Source organism: Anomalospiza imberbis, chromosome 1, assembly GCF_031753505.1.
Source record: "Anomalospiza imberbis isolate Cuckoo-Finch-1a 21T00152 chromosome 1, ASM3175350v1, whole genome shotgun sequence".
In the NCBI taxonomy this organism is placed as follows: Eukaryota; Metazoa; Chordata; class Aves; order Passeriformes; family Viduidae; genus Anomalospiza; species Anomalospiza imberbis.
This window is the reverse complement of record NC_089681.1, coordinates 131,970,215-131,988,404: the sequence shown is the minus strand read 5'-3', so window position 1 is coordinate 131,988,404 and position 18,190 is coordinate 131,970,215. Positions and strand designations below refer to the sequence as shown.

The following is an 18,190-nucleotide window of genomic DNA, read 5'->3' as shown; positions in this document are numbered from 1 at the left end:
GCTGTAGAGAACCACTTGTCCTGGTGCTTTTTTTGGCACAAACACCTGTTCTTAGTGTGGCCAAACTGACTACACTCAATATGGTCACTTTTTTTTTTGTTTTGGCACAAACACCTGTTCTTCCTGTGGCCAAAATGACTACACTCAATATGGTCACTTTTTCATGCTGATAACTCAGACCATTTTTCAACCAATGATGAGGTTAAAATTAATCTTTTTGTACTCCACCACTCTTTGAAGAAGGAAATAGAATTACTTCTACTGACCACAGCAGGCATCAGACTGGAACACTACTCACTTGATAAAGAGCCCTTTTTAACTCAAGCTCTTGAAATAAAACTAAACAACAAGCTTAGATTGTGCCTGCTCTGAAACTAATAATGGAAGTGGTCTCCTCTATAGAGATTGTAGTTCTCACACAAGCAAGCTACCACTGAAATACACAGAAAATCAGAAGGAATTTTTAGTATTATTCAAGTGTGTTTTGGGAAACCCTGTGAAAAATCTGCATGATATCTGTTGGGCAAAGTAGAAAAGCTTCTTTATAAGAAGAATATTACTTTTATTGTATAATATAGAAAAGGGAATTTAAGAATATATTTATGCTACCAGTTAATTTCCAAAGTGTATTTTATTTTACTCACATGAACAGTCCAATTTAAGTTAATAGTACTAATTTACTAATTTCAGTTTTAATCGTTTGATATATATATATATATATATATATATATATATATATATACACACACACACGAAATTTGAATATTAAAGTGGAGTTAGCTCTTGGTACAGCCAGTCTGCAGTGTGCAGACTCCAACTGCGCAGATGACATCATATCTAAAATATCCCATAAAGAAAATAATTGTTGTACAGAGTTCAATTTGTCTATTATAGCAAAAAGTACACTGAGTTTGGATAAATTAAAAAACTCAGATAAACCAAACTCAAATAAGCAGGATAGCCATCTCCCTTTAACATGTGTTTGTTCTTCAGCATTGCAGTTTGCATTATGGTTTTGTTCTTGGAGAGGATTAAATAGAACCATACACAAGGGCATCCCAGACTTAATGTGCTTTTCAGAACATTTAATAAACTAGTAGGTTTAAGATAAGTAGAATCAATAATTTCCATACAAAAAAATTTAAATGTTCACACCAAAATTTTTGTATTTTTATAACATAAATATAAAATTCCACTTCAGCCTGTGTTCATAACACTTCTTTTCCTTTGCTAACTACTTAGCTGTACAGTCAGAGGCTTAATATGAATCATTTATTTTGTAGTAGCAGTGCAAAACTCCAACTGCTTCAGAAGTGCCAAATACGAGATCTTCTAGTTCTTCCCACAAGATTTATGCAATCCATTATACACCACATCTTTTGAAAGCATCTTCTGTCAAATTCCTAGCATAGTAAATTAAAGAATAGATCTACGCACCTGAATGAATGCACAAAAAGACACACACAGTGTTGTTTAATTTAGACAAAATTCTGTTTACTTGCATTTATCCTTGCATATCTCATTGATTCCTACATACCATAAACCTAGAATAGTGTGCAAGTAGTATATATAAAGTCTGTTGTCTAAACATGTTGTTCTTGCAGTGTGTTGGGAACCTTAACTGAAGACAAGGCAGAAGGACAAGCAGAATCAAGTTGTTAAATTTTTTAACAAATTCTTGCCAGGATTTTAAGTTACTGGCTAACATTTAACTAGTCTGAAGTATAAGGGTAATTCTGCAGGATTCATATCAAGTAGTTCTTGAAGCGTTCAATAGTAGATGACATTCCCCTGTGATTGTGGAGCTGGTAAGTCATTATAATTTTTTCAGAGCACTACAATTTTTCATTCCATAGAAGTGTTTCCGTATTGAATAGATCAATTTTGTAACAAAAACCCCAAAACACTGTAGAACATTTCATTAGAAAATAATCTCGTATAAGCTTCACTTTGTATTTCTGGAAATAGATTGGAAGTAAAAACCATTCAGCTTTATAAGGTTTTGAGTATCTGTGTGTGCAATAGGAATTCTGAAGTAAAATATATAATGATAATATAAATCATGAAGAAGACCAAGAAAACCACTTATTTTTCTAGTAACAGTATAGCAGTGTTGATGACTTGGAGCTAGAGTAAATAAAGGTCAATTGCCAGGAAAGGTTGAGAAGTAATATGAAACACAATGATGCTCTCACCTACCACATAAAAGACCTTGATCTGACTGTCTTGAAATTTATTGGAAAGGTTGGCTAGTGTTTGAATAACAGCAAAGTTCATCTCAATTGATAAGCTACTCATAAGTGATTTTAAAAGCTGATTTAGACAATGCAATTAATAAATAAGTTTATTCACTTCTATTGGTTTAATTTCTGTATGTAAAGAAAAACTAAATCTATCCTATTAATTATTTTGAGATTTTTGGGGCTCAAAAGGTGCTAGTCAAAGTTGAAATATTAGATGAAATAATTTTGCTACTATAAAAACATTATTTTTAATTAAGTAAAGATACTGTACTTAATGCTTTGAAAATAGTTGACACTTTATCAAATTTAAATAAAGAATTCAGAAAATACAGACTAGTAACCACAAATATATAGATTGTAATTGACAGAAATAATTATTTAAAGAGTAACAATAGGGAAATTTACGAAAAATAAATTACATTTCAGCTAATTTATTGCAATTCCTGGAACATGTAATTATAAAAACATATTCGTAAAAAAAATATATATTAACACAACAAATATGTTTTGAAAATACTACTGAAAAAATGTCACAGAGGAACTACTCAGTATATGAAGTAGCTACAGATTAAGGAATAAACTATCTCCATGAATTAGAACATGGGAGATGGAAACAAGGAGCAACTTTATTAAAGCAAAATTACAGCAGTGGGGTGTTTACAACAGTTCTGCAATATGTTTTGTGCTTAATACTTTAATAAATGTTTGGGAAACATAGCCAAATGGGGATGACAAATCTTGCAAATGGAACAAAATGTTTCGTTTATTTCAATCCAAGAAAAGATTATGGGGGGATATTCAGAAAGCTTTCATCAATTGGGTGAATGAGTGGTGTGATAGCAAGAGAAACTGTAAGCTTAATAGTAACCACAATATTAGAGCAAACACATTGAGACGCTTTTCCTCGCCACTGAGTTCTGAATTGACTAAATTAACTCAAGAGAAAGCCAGTCATCATTACAGATAATGTGTGCATCCAAAATCAATAAATCTGAGCAAATAAATAGGGGAAGGAAAGTAATACAGAATTCTAATGAGAATTAGACAAACATTGCTTATCAAATTTCAAAAGATTCTGAGCACAAGTGTGGAAAACATCCAATAATGGATTTAAAAATTTTTACTTCAGAAAGAAAATAGGATTTATTGCCTCAAATCTGCTGTGGAAAAATCTCAAAAGAAACACAGCAAAGGACAGCTAAAAGTAGTAAAAAATAAAAACTGATATTAAAAATTGGGATTGAGTCATGCCTTTCTCCGTGTACCATAATTTAAGATAAGAAAATCTTCATCAGTTAATGAATTCATAAACTGAATAATCAAATGAGAAAAAACCACCACTTTTTCATAATATGTGGTTAATTTTTGGTGCCTCTTTCAACACTACATTGTCAAAGCCAAAAGATTAATATGGTTTGAAGAGAGAAGAGGAAGTCAAGTGGAGAAAACATGTAAGTAAGATAGCAGAAATATCCAGAATTAAAATAATAAATATTGAAAATATTTTGGAAAACTAAAGTTTAAACCAACTTATAGTTGTCACATTGAGATGACATATAGGCTCAGATTAACCTGTATTAGCAAAAACTTCTGAGTTGGGTCATTCAATACTGTGTGTAAATTTTTTATCTTGATTTTTTAACTACAGGATTCTCAAACTGGATTATATTTATTACTTGAACACAAAAAGCACCTATGTATGTGTAATATTGGTACCTAGAGTAATCTAAGAGCATACATAATGTGGTCTTTTGCCAACTGCTCATCTTGCACATTATACATCTGCTGTTGCCAGTGGGTCTGTGTTTTGAGGCTGAAAGATGAACATCTGCTTGTGTGCTTTGGTGAGGAGGGGGAGACTTAGGTTTTGTTTAGCACATCTGCTTATCTTTACATGAAGGCCCTCGACCTGAGACATCCAGGTGTCTTCAGCATTGAAATACCCACCCCATTCTAAAGTAGACAGACTTGGACTCCTTAAATTCTTCTGAACAAGTAGCATTTCAAAGATATCCTGACCCAGTTTTTGAATTCTTCTGTCTGTATATGCCTGTGTCTGAGGTATGTGGGCTGAGAGGCCATGGTCAGCATGCTTAGCTGTGGAAATGGGGAGCCTGCATCCCCAGGCTAGCAGAGACTGAGCCAGGTGTCAGGATAGTGGGTGCAGCCCACACTTTTGAAGCATCTTGTCACATTAGGTCAGGCTAAGGCTCTCCCCCTTCCAGAGCCAGTCCCAGCATTGCTACCCGGACTGGCTTAGCTTCCCTGTGCACTTGCACAGAGAGCAGACATTTACAAGGTAACCTGCACACTCAGATCTAGCCTTCAGTCTGCCACCTGGGTGCTCTTCAGGCCCTTGGAAGAAATTTCCCCTTCTCAGGTATGAGCCTTAGTCTTCCTCAGGTATTGAGGGTGGTATTTATGGAGACCTACCAGACTGTCGCGGTCACCCTGCAGGTGGCTGTTTGGCCTCTGAGGTGGGGGCCTGGGCATATTCCCACCAGTCGGTCTCTGGCCAGGCTCCCAGGTGTTCAATCTCAGACACCCATTTCTGTGTTTCCAAGAGCTGCATTATTTTCTGTCACTTTTTCTGAGGTGGGCTGTGCCCGCCGCTGCTGCCTGACGGCAAGGCAGGTACCATCCCACCAGGATCTCCCTGCGGATGGAGGCTCGCCCGCCCCCGCAGGCTCCGGCTGACCCGGGGAGACCCGCGGCGCGGAGGGAGGAGCGCGCAGGGCCATGTGAGCCGCTGGCGGCAGCGGCCCTCGGGGAAGACAGATGGGGTGAGAGACAGCGCCCGGTCCGGCTGTCAGCGCGCCGCAGCCCCGCCGCGGAGGGAGCCCCTCCTCCCCGCCGTGTGCGCCGCGCTCCCGGCCGGGGAACCATGGCGTCCAGCGAGGAGGACGGAGGCGGCAACGGCGCGGTGGAGGAGAAGGAGAACGGCAAGAAGAAGAAGAAGCTGGGCGCCCTGGCCACGACGTGGCTCATCTTCTACAACGTCGCCATGACCGCGGGGTGAGCGGCGCGGGCGGCAGCGCGGCGCCTCCGCGGGGCGCGGAGCGGCGGAGCGGGGGCGGCGCGGCCGGGGCGAGGCGGGGGCCCGGCGGGGCCGGGCGGCGGCCGGGCGGGAGAGCCGGGACGCGGGGGAGCCGCCGGCAGCGGGGCTCTCCTCGCCTGCCGAGCATTGCCTAATACGGTGCAGCGCTGCCAGCCGCCGGCGCGTCACCCCGCGCCCGCCGCGGAGGTTAAGTATAGCCGGGACCGGAATGCCGGGCGGGGAGCCGCGTCCCGCGGCGCGGCCTCGCCGGATGCGGAGGGGGCTGCTGGCCGCCCGCGGGGAGCCGACTGCGCTCCTCGGTGCCGCCGGGGGCTTCAGGGCCGGCTCCCGTGAGGGGCGGCGCGCTGGGCTCGGTGCGCCCTGGCTCTGAGACAGCAGAGCTCCGGTTCCCGGCAGGCAGAGCTGTCCAAAGCCAGCCCGGCCCGCGGGCAGGAGGGATGAGCGGGGACCGGTGGAGGCGGGAGAGTGGCCCAGAAGGTTCATTTGAGCTTGTGCTCCGTGCTGCGAGGCTTTGCTCTGAGGAAAGGGGGTATTTATTTTGAATAGCAGATTATAAGAGCAGTCAGGTTTATGTTGTTAGTGCTCGAAGCACATATTCTCATTTCTTGAAAATTTTCCCTGTTCACTAACACTTGGGGGAAAAAAACCTCAACCTATTCATATCCACATGTTTAAAAGAAAGCTAAGAAGGAAAAAATTTACAACTTCTAGTGTGTTATTCATCATGAGAACAGTTTTACTTTGGTTACTAATGGGTGGTCTCACTGCCCTTTGAATCCCGTAGAGTAAAACTAACACGCTGCAGTTGAGGCAGGAGCTCAAGCACTGCTGGAGAAAGCCAGGAATGTAATCGTAATGGCTTTCTTCTCACTAGCAACTGTGAATCTTGAGACTTTAAGTCTGTTCATATATTATTGCAGCACTTTTTGAAAAGTGCTTTTACATGAGGTTAATGTTACCTCATTGAATTACCAGTCTTGTGCTCCATGTGTGAATTTGCTAATGAACAGACTCTTGCCACTGACTTTTGTATGTCTCTAAAAGATTATCGAACCGTATTAGTTTTGACCTTAGGTGCTGCTTCAGTATCTCCCACTTCCTTCTCTCCCATTTTCCATTAATATCAAAAGAAATTTAGACATGCAAAATCGGATTTTTATGTGGAAGCAGAAAAAAAAGAGGAATAAATTCTTATAATCATTTATGGGTACAGTTTAAGAGAAAAATACATATCTGAAATACAGGTATACTTAACAGAGACACTACACAGGATAAATATTTAACTAGAACAGTATATTTGTCCAGTTGTCCAGGCAGTGCAATATAGCAAAATGTTTCTGGAGTTTTAACAAACTAATGCGTAACTACATGTTATGTTTCATTTATTAGAATGAAACAACCATTCTAATAAAAAGCCTGCAGCTTATCTTTGTTTCTAAACAGATTTAAAGGACTAAAATGACAGATCAATACTCAGTCTTGCTGAAAGTCCCAACTGGGACTATTACAGAAAGTATTTTCCATTTCCTGGTGATTTGTAATAACCAGTATGAGGACTTTCCTGAGATCCAAAGTCAAAACCACTGACAGCTGAATAAATCTATCCATAGAAATTTATGTCCACATAAAAAAATAATTTATGAAAAATACATTTGCCGTCTTTGAGTGTAGTCCAAGATTACTTCTCTCTGCAATGCTTTGGTTGTGGAATGAGATGCAGAAAATGCCTTATTAGGTTAAATGTATTATGACTTCACAGTCTAAATCTCGGACAGAGCTGTTGCTGCCACATTTGTGCTGCCAGCTGGATGTAAACTCACTATCACCTTCCTCTTGTCAAACACTTCACTGTAAAATGGGTCAGCTCTACTGTGAAAGACTACCACTGATATTCCAGTAATTCCTTGTTTCCCTAGTGGTGGGAGACAACCTGAAATAAATGCACTCATATTTAAAATCCATTATAAAATCTAAGTAACACTTGCAGGGGAAAATTTTGGAGCACTGACAGATCAGATTCATGGGCTTAAAGTAGAAGGGATCAAAGAGGGGAATCATTCCTGCTGTGTGGAGAAGCCTGACTAACTCTATGTGAGTTTGAAATGCTGTCATGAAGTGCTGGAATGGGACACACCAAGTGACTGCATAGCAGTAGCCGCCGTGCGTAGGAGCTGTTAAGGGGCTGATACTGAAGTCCGTGCCATCCGAGGTGAGCGGGGAGCTGTCAGGATCCAGGCGGCTCTCACGATCTTACGGCAGAGTGGATCTGACCAAAGATTACTATTTCCAGGTACCCTGTTTCCAGTGCTAGCCTATGCCTGATGCTCAGGGAGGACTACAAGAGGATGAGTTAAATATTTGTCCAAATGTTTATGTAAATATTTTCCTGAATGTTTATAATCTCTCCAAATCTGTCTCTATTTCTGAATTGTCACTTGGGCCCTTCCTTAGCCAGAACTCATGTTGCTGTAGAATATACTTGCTATGGCTTTATGGAGAATAAAAGGACTGAGTGATTGTCCCAGCAACTTCAGAGAAGACATTCAACTAAAATTTTTGTCATTTTTGATTTTTATTTTTATCTCTCAAAATAGCCATCCATAGCTCTTGTTATGCCTATGTCTGTGTTAAAGAATTTTTATACTTTCTTAGTTTTTTTGGATTGAAACCTGAAGTTTTCAGTCTTCTTGCTAATGCGATGTTTTAAGAATGAGATATAGGTCTGAAAGGCTGAGAGAGTTGGGTTTTTTCAGTCTGGAGAATGGAAGGCTCCAGGGTGATATAAGTTCAGTTCTTGAAGGGAGCCCACAAGAGAGCTTGAGAGGGACTTTTCACAAGTGCCTATAGTGATAGAATAAGGTATAATGGGTTTAAACTGAAAGAAGGCACGTTTAGATTAGATATTTAGAAGAAATTCTTTACTCAGAGGGTAGTGAGGCACTTGCAGAGGTTGCCCAAAAAACCCCTGGATGCTCCATTCCTGGAAGTGTTCAAAGCCAGGTTGGATGGGGCTCTGAGCAACCGTGTCTATTGGAAGGTGTCCCTGCTTATGGCAAAAGGGGTTGATCTCTAAGGTCCGTTCCTACCCACTTAATCCCATGATTAAGGAAGATACAGCACGCTGTTTTGAAAATCTTTATGATATAAAAATGGGTTTATTACATGGAAGGAATTCCTCATGCCTTGGATGATTTTACAGAGTCTGAGGCAGGTGGTGGGATCAACTCACAATTTAGATGGTTTTTTTTAATCTCAATTTCCATTCTAAATCTCAATTTAAATTTTATGTCAAATTCTACTATGATTAAAAGATACTGTTGCCTTTTCTTTCTTTTACATTGGAAGGGTTATTAGTTGGCATAATTCTTCAGTTTCTGTAAAAAAACCAAAATAAATTCATCCAACCCCCTCAAATGTGCTAGTTAAATATGTTTCTTGAAGTCAGGAGCATAGAGCACCCATCTTTCAGCACTTTGGAGTCTGATTTTTAAATTTAACTTTTAAAACACTTCTCAGCACTTTGGAAAACATAATTACAGTGGTACCTTAATTTGAACAATCACAAACAGGAGCATTAAGATCACTAGTCAGTCCTGAAATCAGTGAGTTGAGGGGCCATGAAAAATGTGAAACTGATATGCATAAATTCCAGTCCTTTACATTTACAAACTTCCAACCCAAACAGTGACTTCAGTGCCAAGCTCATAATGTGGTTTCAAATAACAGTATTTAATAGTCAAGGTACATGAGGATTCAATATGTAAAAATATGTAGTCACTGCTGCAGAAAAGTCTGATGGATGGGTGGTTTTGGGGGGTCCCCCAATTGAGTCAATCCTCGGAAGGCAGCAAGTTATTCTCCATTATTTTCCAAGTAAAGAGAGGAGTGTAATGTTTACATAATATTATATACTGTTTATGTCTAAAAATATTTTTTGATGATCTAAGAACACCGACAAGTGAGGAATCAAAGTTAATCTGTGAAGAAAAATACTCTACAAAATTGTTTATCATGGATGGATATTTCTAGAATTCTAATTTGAAATGTATCCATTCTCTTTCTTTTGTAGGTGGCTGGTATTAGGTATTGCCATGGTGCGGTTTTATATACAGAAAGGAACACATAGAGGCTTATTCAGAAGCGTTCAAAAGACGCTTAAATTTTTCCAGACATTTGCTTTGCTTGAGGTAAATTTTTAACATTAGTTTGCTTTACTGGATGCTGCATATCATAGGCAAAACATATTATTATCCTGAATGTAAAATAAAAATATTACATTAGTACTAAAAGTCCTTTTTACTTTATTATTTAATGAAATTTTGGGGGTGGGGCAAGGTGATTACTTGAAACAAATGGGCACGTGTTTTTCCGACTTAATTCTAATATTTCTTGAAATCAGTGCCTGGGAACTGCTTTGATTTGAGAGTATTTAATGCAAAAGGCAAAATCTTGAAGGCATTACAGCCAGCAGATCAGCCCTCTAGTGTAGTAGATGTCATCATCTCAGAGATTATAGCTTACCTTATATTCTTTATACTGGACTTACTATCCTTCTGTGCCTTTCCTGCTTCTGCTTACTTCAAGACAGGATTCATGCACCCCATATAATCCATTGCAATGGGGTCTGTGCAAGATGTGCAAAGTATTCTTTAAGTAATACTTTTGCAAACTATGAACTAGTGGCCTGATTTCTGGTACATCTGTGGAATGAAGCTTTATTGCTGGGTTTATGGACCACTTGCAGTTCTCCCAGGCACAACAAAGAATGCCTGTTCACATTTTAACTTTTTTTTTTCCCTCACAACAGCTCTAGTTCTAACAACTGTTAAAATCATGTCATTAGCTGCATATAGGCTTTTGTGTTGTTAAACTTTCACCGCAAGTAATTCTATTCAAAGCTGCCAAAATAATGAAGAGCACTTCATTTGCTAAACATTACTGACCAGAAAATACACTGTATCTAAGGCTTCATAGCTGTCATCGACAAAAGTATAATAATGTTATTAATCTGTAAATGAATGCAGAACATTTTAAAGTTGCTGTGTGTTTAGCATTCCTTATGTGACTTCCTCTACACTGTCCTTTAAAATTCTTTGAATAAGGAAGAGAAGCTTACCAGTTGAATAAAATGCTTTATAAGAGTCTAAATGTCTAATATTTACAATTAATTTGGAAAACAAATGTCTTTCATGTATTTGCACAGCACAGATATTGAGACCATCCCAACACTGATTGCCAGGGCTCTGCCATGTATTTCCTTTTATGACTGTTAGTGGGAGACAAAAACCAGAATTGAGCCTCGGTTTATATTAATATCAAAAGGCTATGTTTATAGGGTAGCTAGTAACATGCTGCACATCAGTAACCTCTGACTTATTTTTATTTACAGGTAATCCACTGTGCAGTTGGTGAGTTCTTTGTTTTAGTTTCTCCTGTAACTAGTTAAAACATGAATTGTGGAACAGAGATAACATGTTTCTCTTTTTAAGGAATAGTTCGCACATCTGTGCTTGTGACTGGGGTCCAAGTGAGTTCAAGAATATTCATGGTGTGGTTCATTGCACACAGTATAAAACAGGTATGTGTCTGAGCAAATTATGTTTTGATTGCTTTTAAGGAGAAGCTATTACTACAGTTCTCATTTCACAAGGAAGATCAAGCTAAAAATTAATTCTATCCCTGTCCCTGTAGATAATGCTTATTTGAGTGCAATTTTGGAAGTTAGGGTTACAAAATAGAATTTGAGTGATTCTTGCCAGGAGACGGAGTCTGGGTCTTAGCAGTGAATCACCAGTGTTTTCAGCATCATGCCGTCTGTAGTCTGCCTAAATGAAATCAGTGACTACTCCTATTATTTCCAAACAAAACAACCCTAGTGTTAACAGTTCCCTTTCAAAAATTTTAATTAGTACTTGCTGAATTAATCTAAATAAAAGGTAAATTTATGACTTTAAATTTATGTCTTGAATTCACATGGATAAACATGGTTGCGATTTTGCTATTTTTTTAGAAACCTTCTCAAAATTTTAATGTTATGGTAATCTTGACATTTTATGACATCTAGTGTGTCACATAAGGACCTGTGTAAATGACAATGGCTTTTTTGCCTGGCTTTGAGTGGCTGTTGTAAGGCTAGTGATCCATTAGCAGAATGAAGCAAGTAGTTCACAACTAGTAGGTAGGACATTAGGTCCAGTTTATGAGGTGTGCTTTCTATGAAAGGCGTGTAAAAAAATTAAGTGATAGGTTTTGTGCTCTTGAATTTTTTCAGAACCTGAAAAGCTGAGCCATTAAACTGTCTCACCAGCAGATGGCATAGGCCTTTCTTCTGCAGATGAATTATCCTACCACCTGCCTCAGTTATCAAATCTTCATTTCATTTCACAAGAGGACTTGTTTTCTACACTGCATCTTTAACATGGAATAAACTAAATAGGCTTTTCATAGGGTTAATTTTTTTGTTCTTTTTTTTCTTGTTGTTCCTTGTTTTTTCAGTTTGTTTTGGGGTTTTTTTAGTTTTTTTTTTTTTTAACCTAACTTTTAATATTTTTCTGTAAGGCAAAATGTCTCAAAAATTAACAAGATTGTTATATTGAATGCCTACACGAGCTGGACTCTAGCACTGCATTTTACCTTTTTTTATTATCTGCAGTGGACTAAATCTTAAGCGTATTCAGCAATTTCTTTTATTTTCTCTATCTACACTACTGTAGGCCAAGCTGTGTCCAAGAAGAAATACATTTGAATGTATGTCTGATTGTATTTCACGCTGTTATTGCTTAGCAGGCATGAATGTTCAGGGTCACTAAGTGGTGAGAGGCATGTCAGTGATAATAGCCAGAGCCAGACCTCCCCACTTGACTGCAGATTTGCAAGGCAGCAGATAGGAATTCTCTGCATACTTATTTAAAGCTCTTCTGCTTGGATTTAGCACTGTGACATGAATCCAAATCTGAGTTATCAATGTTTGTCTCTTAATTGCATGAGGCAAAAAACAGCCTAATTCTGTCTTTACCTTTGCTCATTTGTTTGAGTGCCTTTGCACTTCAGTTGCTGCTATTTGTTTGTGATTTTGGTGCTATTTTTATGTCTCCATTTTCTTTATGATGTTGGTGAGATCCTTCTGCTAAAATTGCACCACCTTTGACTGACACGTTGAGGGTGCGATTTTATGAGCACTTACAATTCTTCTTGACTTTTGTGTCAAGTGTTGTGGATTTTCAGCATCTTGGAGATACATTAAGCTTTGTCACCATGTTGCATTTTATTTTGAAAAATCATTTACCTTTTTCAAAATTTTAAAAAAACTTGTGTTGCTTTATTCTATTTCACAGACATCCCTGGGGCTTTTCAGCCTTCAGGCATAGAAGTGTATTACAAAATTCCTCCCCTCTTAAAGGAAAGAAAATTACTTGTGTGTAATTCTTCCTCACAGAAGGTAGAGTTTGTAATAGATCCCCAGGTGCCTTCTTTGTATTTGGGGACTTTTGTTTATTTGTTTACTCAGAGTGAAAAAGAAGTGGTGTTTTGAAACAGCAGAGATGTGCTACTTACTGGTGAGGCAGTTTAATGACTCAGAACTTAAATCTTAAACAGGATTGTTGAGTGAGTTTACCCAAAGCTCCTGATCTATCAACTACTCTTCATTTAGTGAGCCATCTGTGCTCCAGCTCCTTAACTATCTTAGAGCTCCCTGAAGTCTGCCAAACTTGATCTTCTGTGACCAAGTTCCAGTTAGTAGGTTATATAAAGCAATTCCTTTGGTCTAAAATTTCATGGAGATGTGCATTATCTATTGAAGAAAAAACAAGATAAAAAGTAAGAGAAAATCTGGCAAATGGAGTAGTGAAATGCAGAATGATTAAAAAGTGATTATGAGAAGAACGTTATCTTCTGTAGCATTTTGTTCTTGCTGTATTGAGGAGAAAGAACATAAACAAGTAGATCAAACAGATAGAAAAAGGATAGTTAGTCTAGAGGAATGTAGGTAGAGAATAAAGAGGAAGAATAAGCATAATTATAGGGTTTTATATTTTGATATTTGCATAATGGATGAAGATTGCTCAGTTGACAAATGTCTGTATGTTAGTAAACACATATGCTAATGAACTGTACATGGTAATGGTTTCAGCATATCACTTTTGTGCCAAAATTTTCTTTCTTTACAAGATATTAGTTCCGTTCTATATATCTTAAAGAGAAGCCTGTTACAGTTTGCACAGAAAATAAGCCTAAGGATGAAGAAAATGTTGGTTCTTTATACTTCTGCAGATCCAGAATGAGGAGAGCGTTATTCTTTTTCTGGTCGTATGGACTGTGACAGAGATTACTCGATATTCCTTCTACACATTCAACCTGCTCAACCATTTGCCATACTTCATTAAATGGGCCAGGTGGAGATGTTTTGCACTTGAGTTTCTCATGATTCTGTGCATGTTGGTTTCACGCATGCTGAACTAACACACAGGAGAGCAGATGTTTGAGCTTTGGTTATGTGTCAGCAAAGTGCAAGTCAGTTGCTTTCTGTGCTTGGGATCATTGTTGCTTGTTTAATATGTTAAAAATATTTTAGCTGAAGTTTTTGGGGTATGGTTTTTCCTTTGCTTTCTGTGTCTCACAGTTTGAACTCTGCTTTCTCGTACTCTATTTTTTTCTCTATCTTTGGAGTCATCTTTTAATTTGCAGTATGACTCTTTACAATGTTCTGAATACAGTGTCCAAAATTAAGCACCTGTGCTAGTCTTTGTGGATGTTAGTTTTTTTGAAAATGTGGCAGTTGTTGTCACTCAATCTGTATTATTACTTTATAAGAAGGTCTGCTTTATCAGAGCTTTTGTAATATTGTATCCATGTAGTGAAGTTAAATACTAGTTTAGCTTAGGCCACCAAAAATTGAGTTCCAAATCAAAACTATTTTGACTTTGAAGCATTCTTAAGGTTGGCTGCTAGATCACATACACTACAGAGACTGTGTGTTTATCAGGAGACTTAACTGGAATAGTATTCTGTATAGTCATTATTTGAAAAATACATATAAGGCAGACTTATTATGTTAGAAGAAAAATATCTAACCTACATTCAGTACAGGTGACTCTTATTTAAAAGTCTTTGTTTATTATTTCCTTTATTTTTATTTTATAGATAATGCAGGTTTGATGCTTCTAATGGGCTTCTTTGATATGTCTGATATTTATGTCTATTCTTATAAAACATTTCCTTTTAATTAGTGCCTAAATGAGAGACATGTTTAAGCACTAAACGACAAACTTAAAGATAGTCAGATTGGCTATCATCAGTAGTTTTTTATACAGAATTCAGAAAGAGAAATGCACTCAGAACAAATTACATTGACAGATAATAATTTTTGCCATCAGGTCAGTGTGCCTGGAATAACAGATTTTTTTTCCCATAATTTAGACAGTAGGGAAAACCAACATTCTCACTGAAGAGACATATGGTGAAATATTAATATAAACAAATCATTTGAAAGTATATTATTTTTTCATAGAGTGTAAAATATCCCATCAAGATTTATGGATAAACAAACAGCACAACTGAGCACGAATTCAGTACCAAGAGAGATGGAATTTCTGATCTTTAGCTTATAACTGCATAGAGACAAACAATATGTAAGGTATTAGTTCCTTCTTATCTAATCTGCATTCTTCTTGGTGCTGCCAAGCAATAGGACAAGAGGCAAAGGGCAGAAACGGATGCACAGGAAGTGCCACCTGGACATGAGGAAGAACTTCTTTACTGAGCAGGTGACCGAGCACTGGAACAGATTGTCCAGAGAGACAATCCAGTGTCTCCCTCACTGGAGATGTTCAAAAACCATTTGGACACAATCCTGTTCCTTGTGCCTCAGGATAACCCTGCTTCAGGAGGGAGGTTGGACCAGATGACTCATTGTGGTCCCTTCCAACCTGAACTGTTCTGTGATTCCCCTCATCTGTGAGTCTTCTAAGCCTTTCTGCTGCTAGGAGGATTTCATGCTTAGTTGCTGCTGTTTTGGATCTCATTTCTTTTGGTCAGGGAGTGCACATTGTACCTTTCTCTCTCTGTGACAGCTCTCATTGCTGTTCCCTATATGAACTGGAGAATTGTTCCATAGGAGAACCTGCATATCCATGGTGCACTGTGTGAAAGGACAGCACATAGCCTATTGATTACAATTTTCATTTTGTCACTGCCTATGTGGCCTTTGGCATTGAAACCATATTTTCTTTCAACTGGATGCTTTGCCTTTTATTTGAACATCATCTCACTTTAAAATGGATCTGATAAGTTTCTGGCACTGTAATTTTCTTTTCTCTTTTTATTCCAATTTCCATTAGTGGTAAATGTAGTATTCCTGTGTTGTAGTGAATAAAACAGGCTCCTGATGTTTTTCAACATTGTCATTATCTTAAAAAAATTGTAGTACATACAGTTGACCCAGTGTGTCTGCACTGTGATGAAAATATGTAGGATCATCTGAATCTGACATTCAGTCCTGGTCTGAGTCCTGTCAGTGACAACATGAGTAAGAATAGTGCATTCTAAAAAAATCATTATTGGAGACTAAAAATTTGAGGGTTGTTTCATTAGAAAGACATAAAAAACATTCTGATACTTCACTATTTTTTAAACAAAGCTCTGAAGAATGCATTCTCTTGTCAATCTAAGCAACTCTACTGAAAGTAACTGAAACTGATATTTTGTGTCAAGTCAGGATGTGATCCCTGATTCTGGTGCAGGAACTACTTTAATGCATTTCTGTGACACTAATAATAACAAGAGAAAATTTTAAATTTATGGGGTGTTTCTCACAAGATTTTTTTTTTATTTTTTCAATGCAGATACAACTTTTTTATCATTTTGTATCCTGCTGGAGTTGCGGGTGAACTGCTAACCATATATGCTGCTTTACCCTACGTGAAGAAAACAGGAATGTTTTCACTGAGACTTCCCAACAAATACAATGTCTCCTTTGACTACTATTACTTCCTTATTATTGTCATGTTCTCCTATGTGCCATGTAAGTACTGTTGAACTGTAGAAACATTTTAACATCATAAAAATCAATCTTCAGCAATGCTATAAACAGTGCCTGTATTAAAATTTGCTGAACATTTTCTACTGTAAAAGCCTGCTTTCTTTTGTTCCAAGCTTTATTGTGCTTTAATTGGTTAGACTGAAATTTTCTGTCCTGTGGTCTGCTTAGGAACATGATCTGTCTTAAAAATTTCAATGAAAATGCTAAAATTATTTCTCAGACTTGGATGAGGTAAGAAAAGTTTTTGTTTACACACAGAAATGTCTGTAACTGTGTTGCTGAGACTTTCTAGTGCCTCTCTCACTTTGAAGTAATGACTTTAAAATTCTGCAAGTTGTGCCAGAGATTGGCTGTGGCTTTTTACTACTAATAACCATTTACCTTGGAAAAATCATCATTCAAGCCTGCTCAGGAAAAACTTGAAGCAGTATTCTCTAAGATTTCATTTTCACAGAAATCAACCCCTCCCAAACCTCTCTGAACATCTGCAGTCCCTGGTTTATGCATGCCAGAAGCTATGGAGGTAACAGTAGAGAGAGTATGTGTCTTTCACTTCCAGTGTTATTTCCACTGCTACCTAATCAGTGAAGACAAGGAGAAAGCAACCTGATATACCAGATGTTCCACCATGAACAGGGCTAGACCAAAATAGGCAAATATAATATTTTAGATAATATAAATAATAGACTATATAGTATTTTTAAAATAATCTGTACATTGAGGCAGCAGATTAGAGAGTGAAATTGAAAAGCAGGAAAGCTGAAGTTAAAAGGTCTGTGATCTGCATTCATGAAAGGTATTCTTTGAGAAGGTGACATTCAATATGGACTTTTACAATATGCACACACACTTATATTTTTTGTCCCAAAAAATCATGAAGGCAAACAATAGAGATTTATGTCAACAAAAAAATATTCTAAGGTGTGATAATTTACTAACAGTTTAATATCTGTTTATGTAGCAACACTTCAGGAATAAATCCAGTTTTCTAGCCATTAAATATAAAGATCAACTCTGTCAGTAGGACAGTAATATAATAGAAGACAGAAGGACACCAGAGATGGATCTCCTTTCTTCAGACTTGAACAAGTAGGGTAAATTTGTATCCTCCTCCAAGTCTTCAAAAATGCTTAGGACAAATTTGAAGTCTTCAAGCACTACCAGAACGTGGTTAAATCCTGTTTCTATAAGGAATCTGTTGGAGTGAAGTTCCTTGAACGCAGGGTATTTATTCAGGGATAAATGAGCTTGAGTAATTATTGTTTTTTAAATCACTGCGATGTTCATGAATTGTTGTTATTCACCTTAATCAACTCAACCAGTGTGTGCCATAATTTTTACTCAGTTCATCATTCTGTAAAATAGTGGTTTTCCATTATGTGATATGTTGAATTTTTCCATCTAATTTGCTTTCTTCTATGCTTTGATTAAGTATTTCCACAACTCTACTTCCACATGCTGCGGCAGAGAAGAAGGGTGCTTCATGGAGAAGTGATTGTGGAAAAGGACGATTGAATCAAGCTGTGCAACCATGGTGCTCTTAGTGGAAAGGAGAAGAAGAGAGGGTAAAAACCCAAAACTTCCTCTGATTTTTCTGAGTCCAAGTTTTAAAACATGGAACAAGAATAAACAACTGTGCCTGTGCCTGTGGACTGTATTATTTTTGCAATTAATATATTTTGAGACCTACCTTTTCATGCTCAGATTCACTTCAGTTTTTAACTGTTCATTTCTTCAAAGAAATATTTTATTTTCAATAGATTGACGAGTAGCTTTAAGAATTAGAATAGTTGGCTACTGTGCCTTCTGTTCTGAAAGTTCTGTTATGACCTGTAGTCATTATTAAGGATA

General features: G+C 37.8%; 1 protein-coding gene across 1 annotated transcript; it reads left to right on the top strand.

The window, feature by feature from the left end:
* The first annotated feature begins 4,890 nt into the window (after positions 1 to 4,890).
* On the top strand, positions 4,891 to 17,983 carry HACD1 (3-hydroxyacyl-CoA dehydratase 1). Its single transcript, XM_068212316.1, has 7 exons — positions 4,891 to 5,258; positions 9,371 to 9,488; positions 10,691 to 10,709; positions 10,791 to 10,879; positions 13,573 to 13,694; positions 16,143 to 16,321; positions 17,772 to 17,983. The coding sequence occupies exons 1-7, from the start codon at positions 4,906 to 4,908 to the stop codon at positions 17,852 to 17,854; spliced, it is 963 nt and encodes a 320-aa protein (XP_068068417.1). The 5' UTR covers positions 4,891 to 4,905; the 3' UTR covers positions 17,855 to 17,983.
* The last annotated feature ends 207 nt before the right edge of the window (positions 17,984 to 18,190 follow it).

Coding starts and splice junctions, on each gene's coding strand:
- HACD1 (XM_068212316.1), top strand. CDS start 4,906: ATGGAGGCTCGCCCGCCCCCGCAGGCTCCGGCTGACCCGGGGAGACCC. Junction 5,259..9,370: donor AACGTCGCCATGACCGCGGG/GTGAGCGGCGCG, acceptor TTTCTTTTGTAG/GTGGCTGGTATTAGGTATTG. Junction 13,695..16,142: donor TACTTCATTAAATGGGCCAG/GTGGAGATGTTT, acceptor TTTTCAATGCAG/ATACAACTTTTTTATCATTT.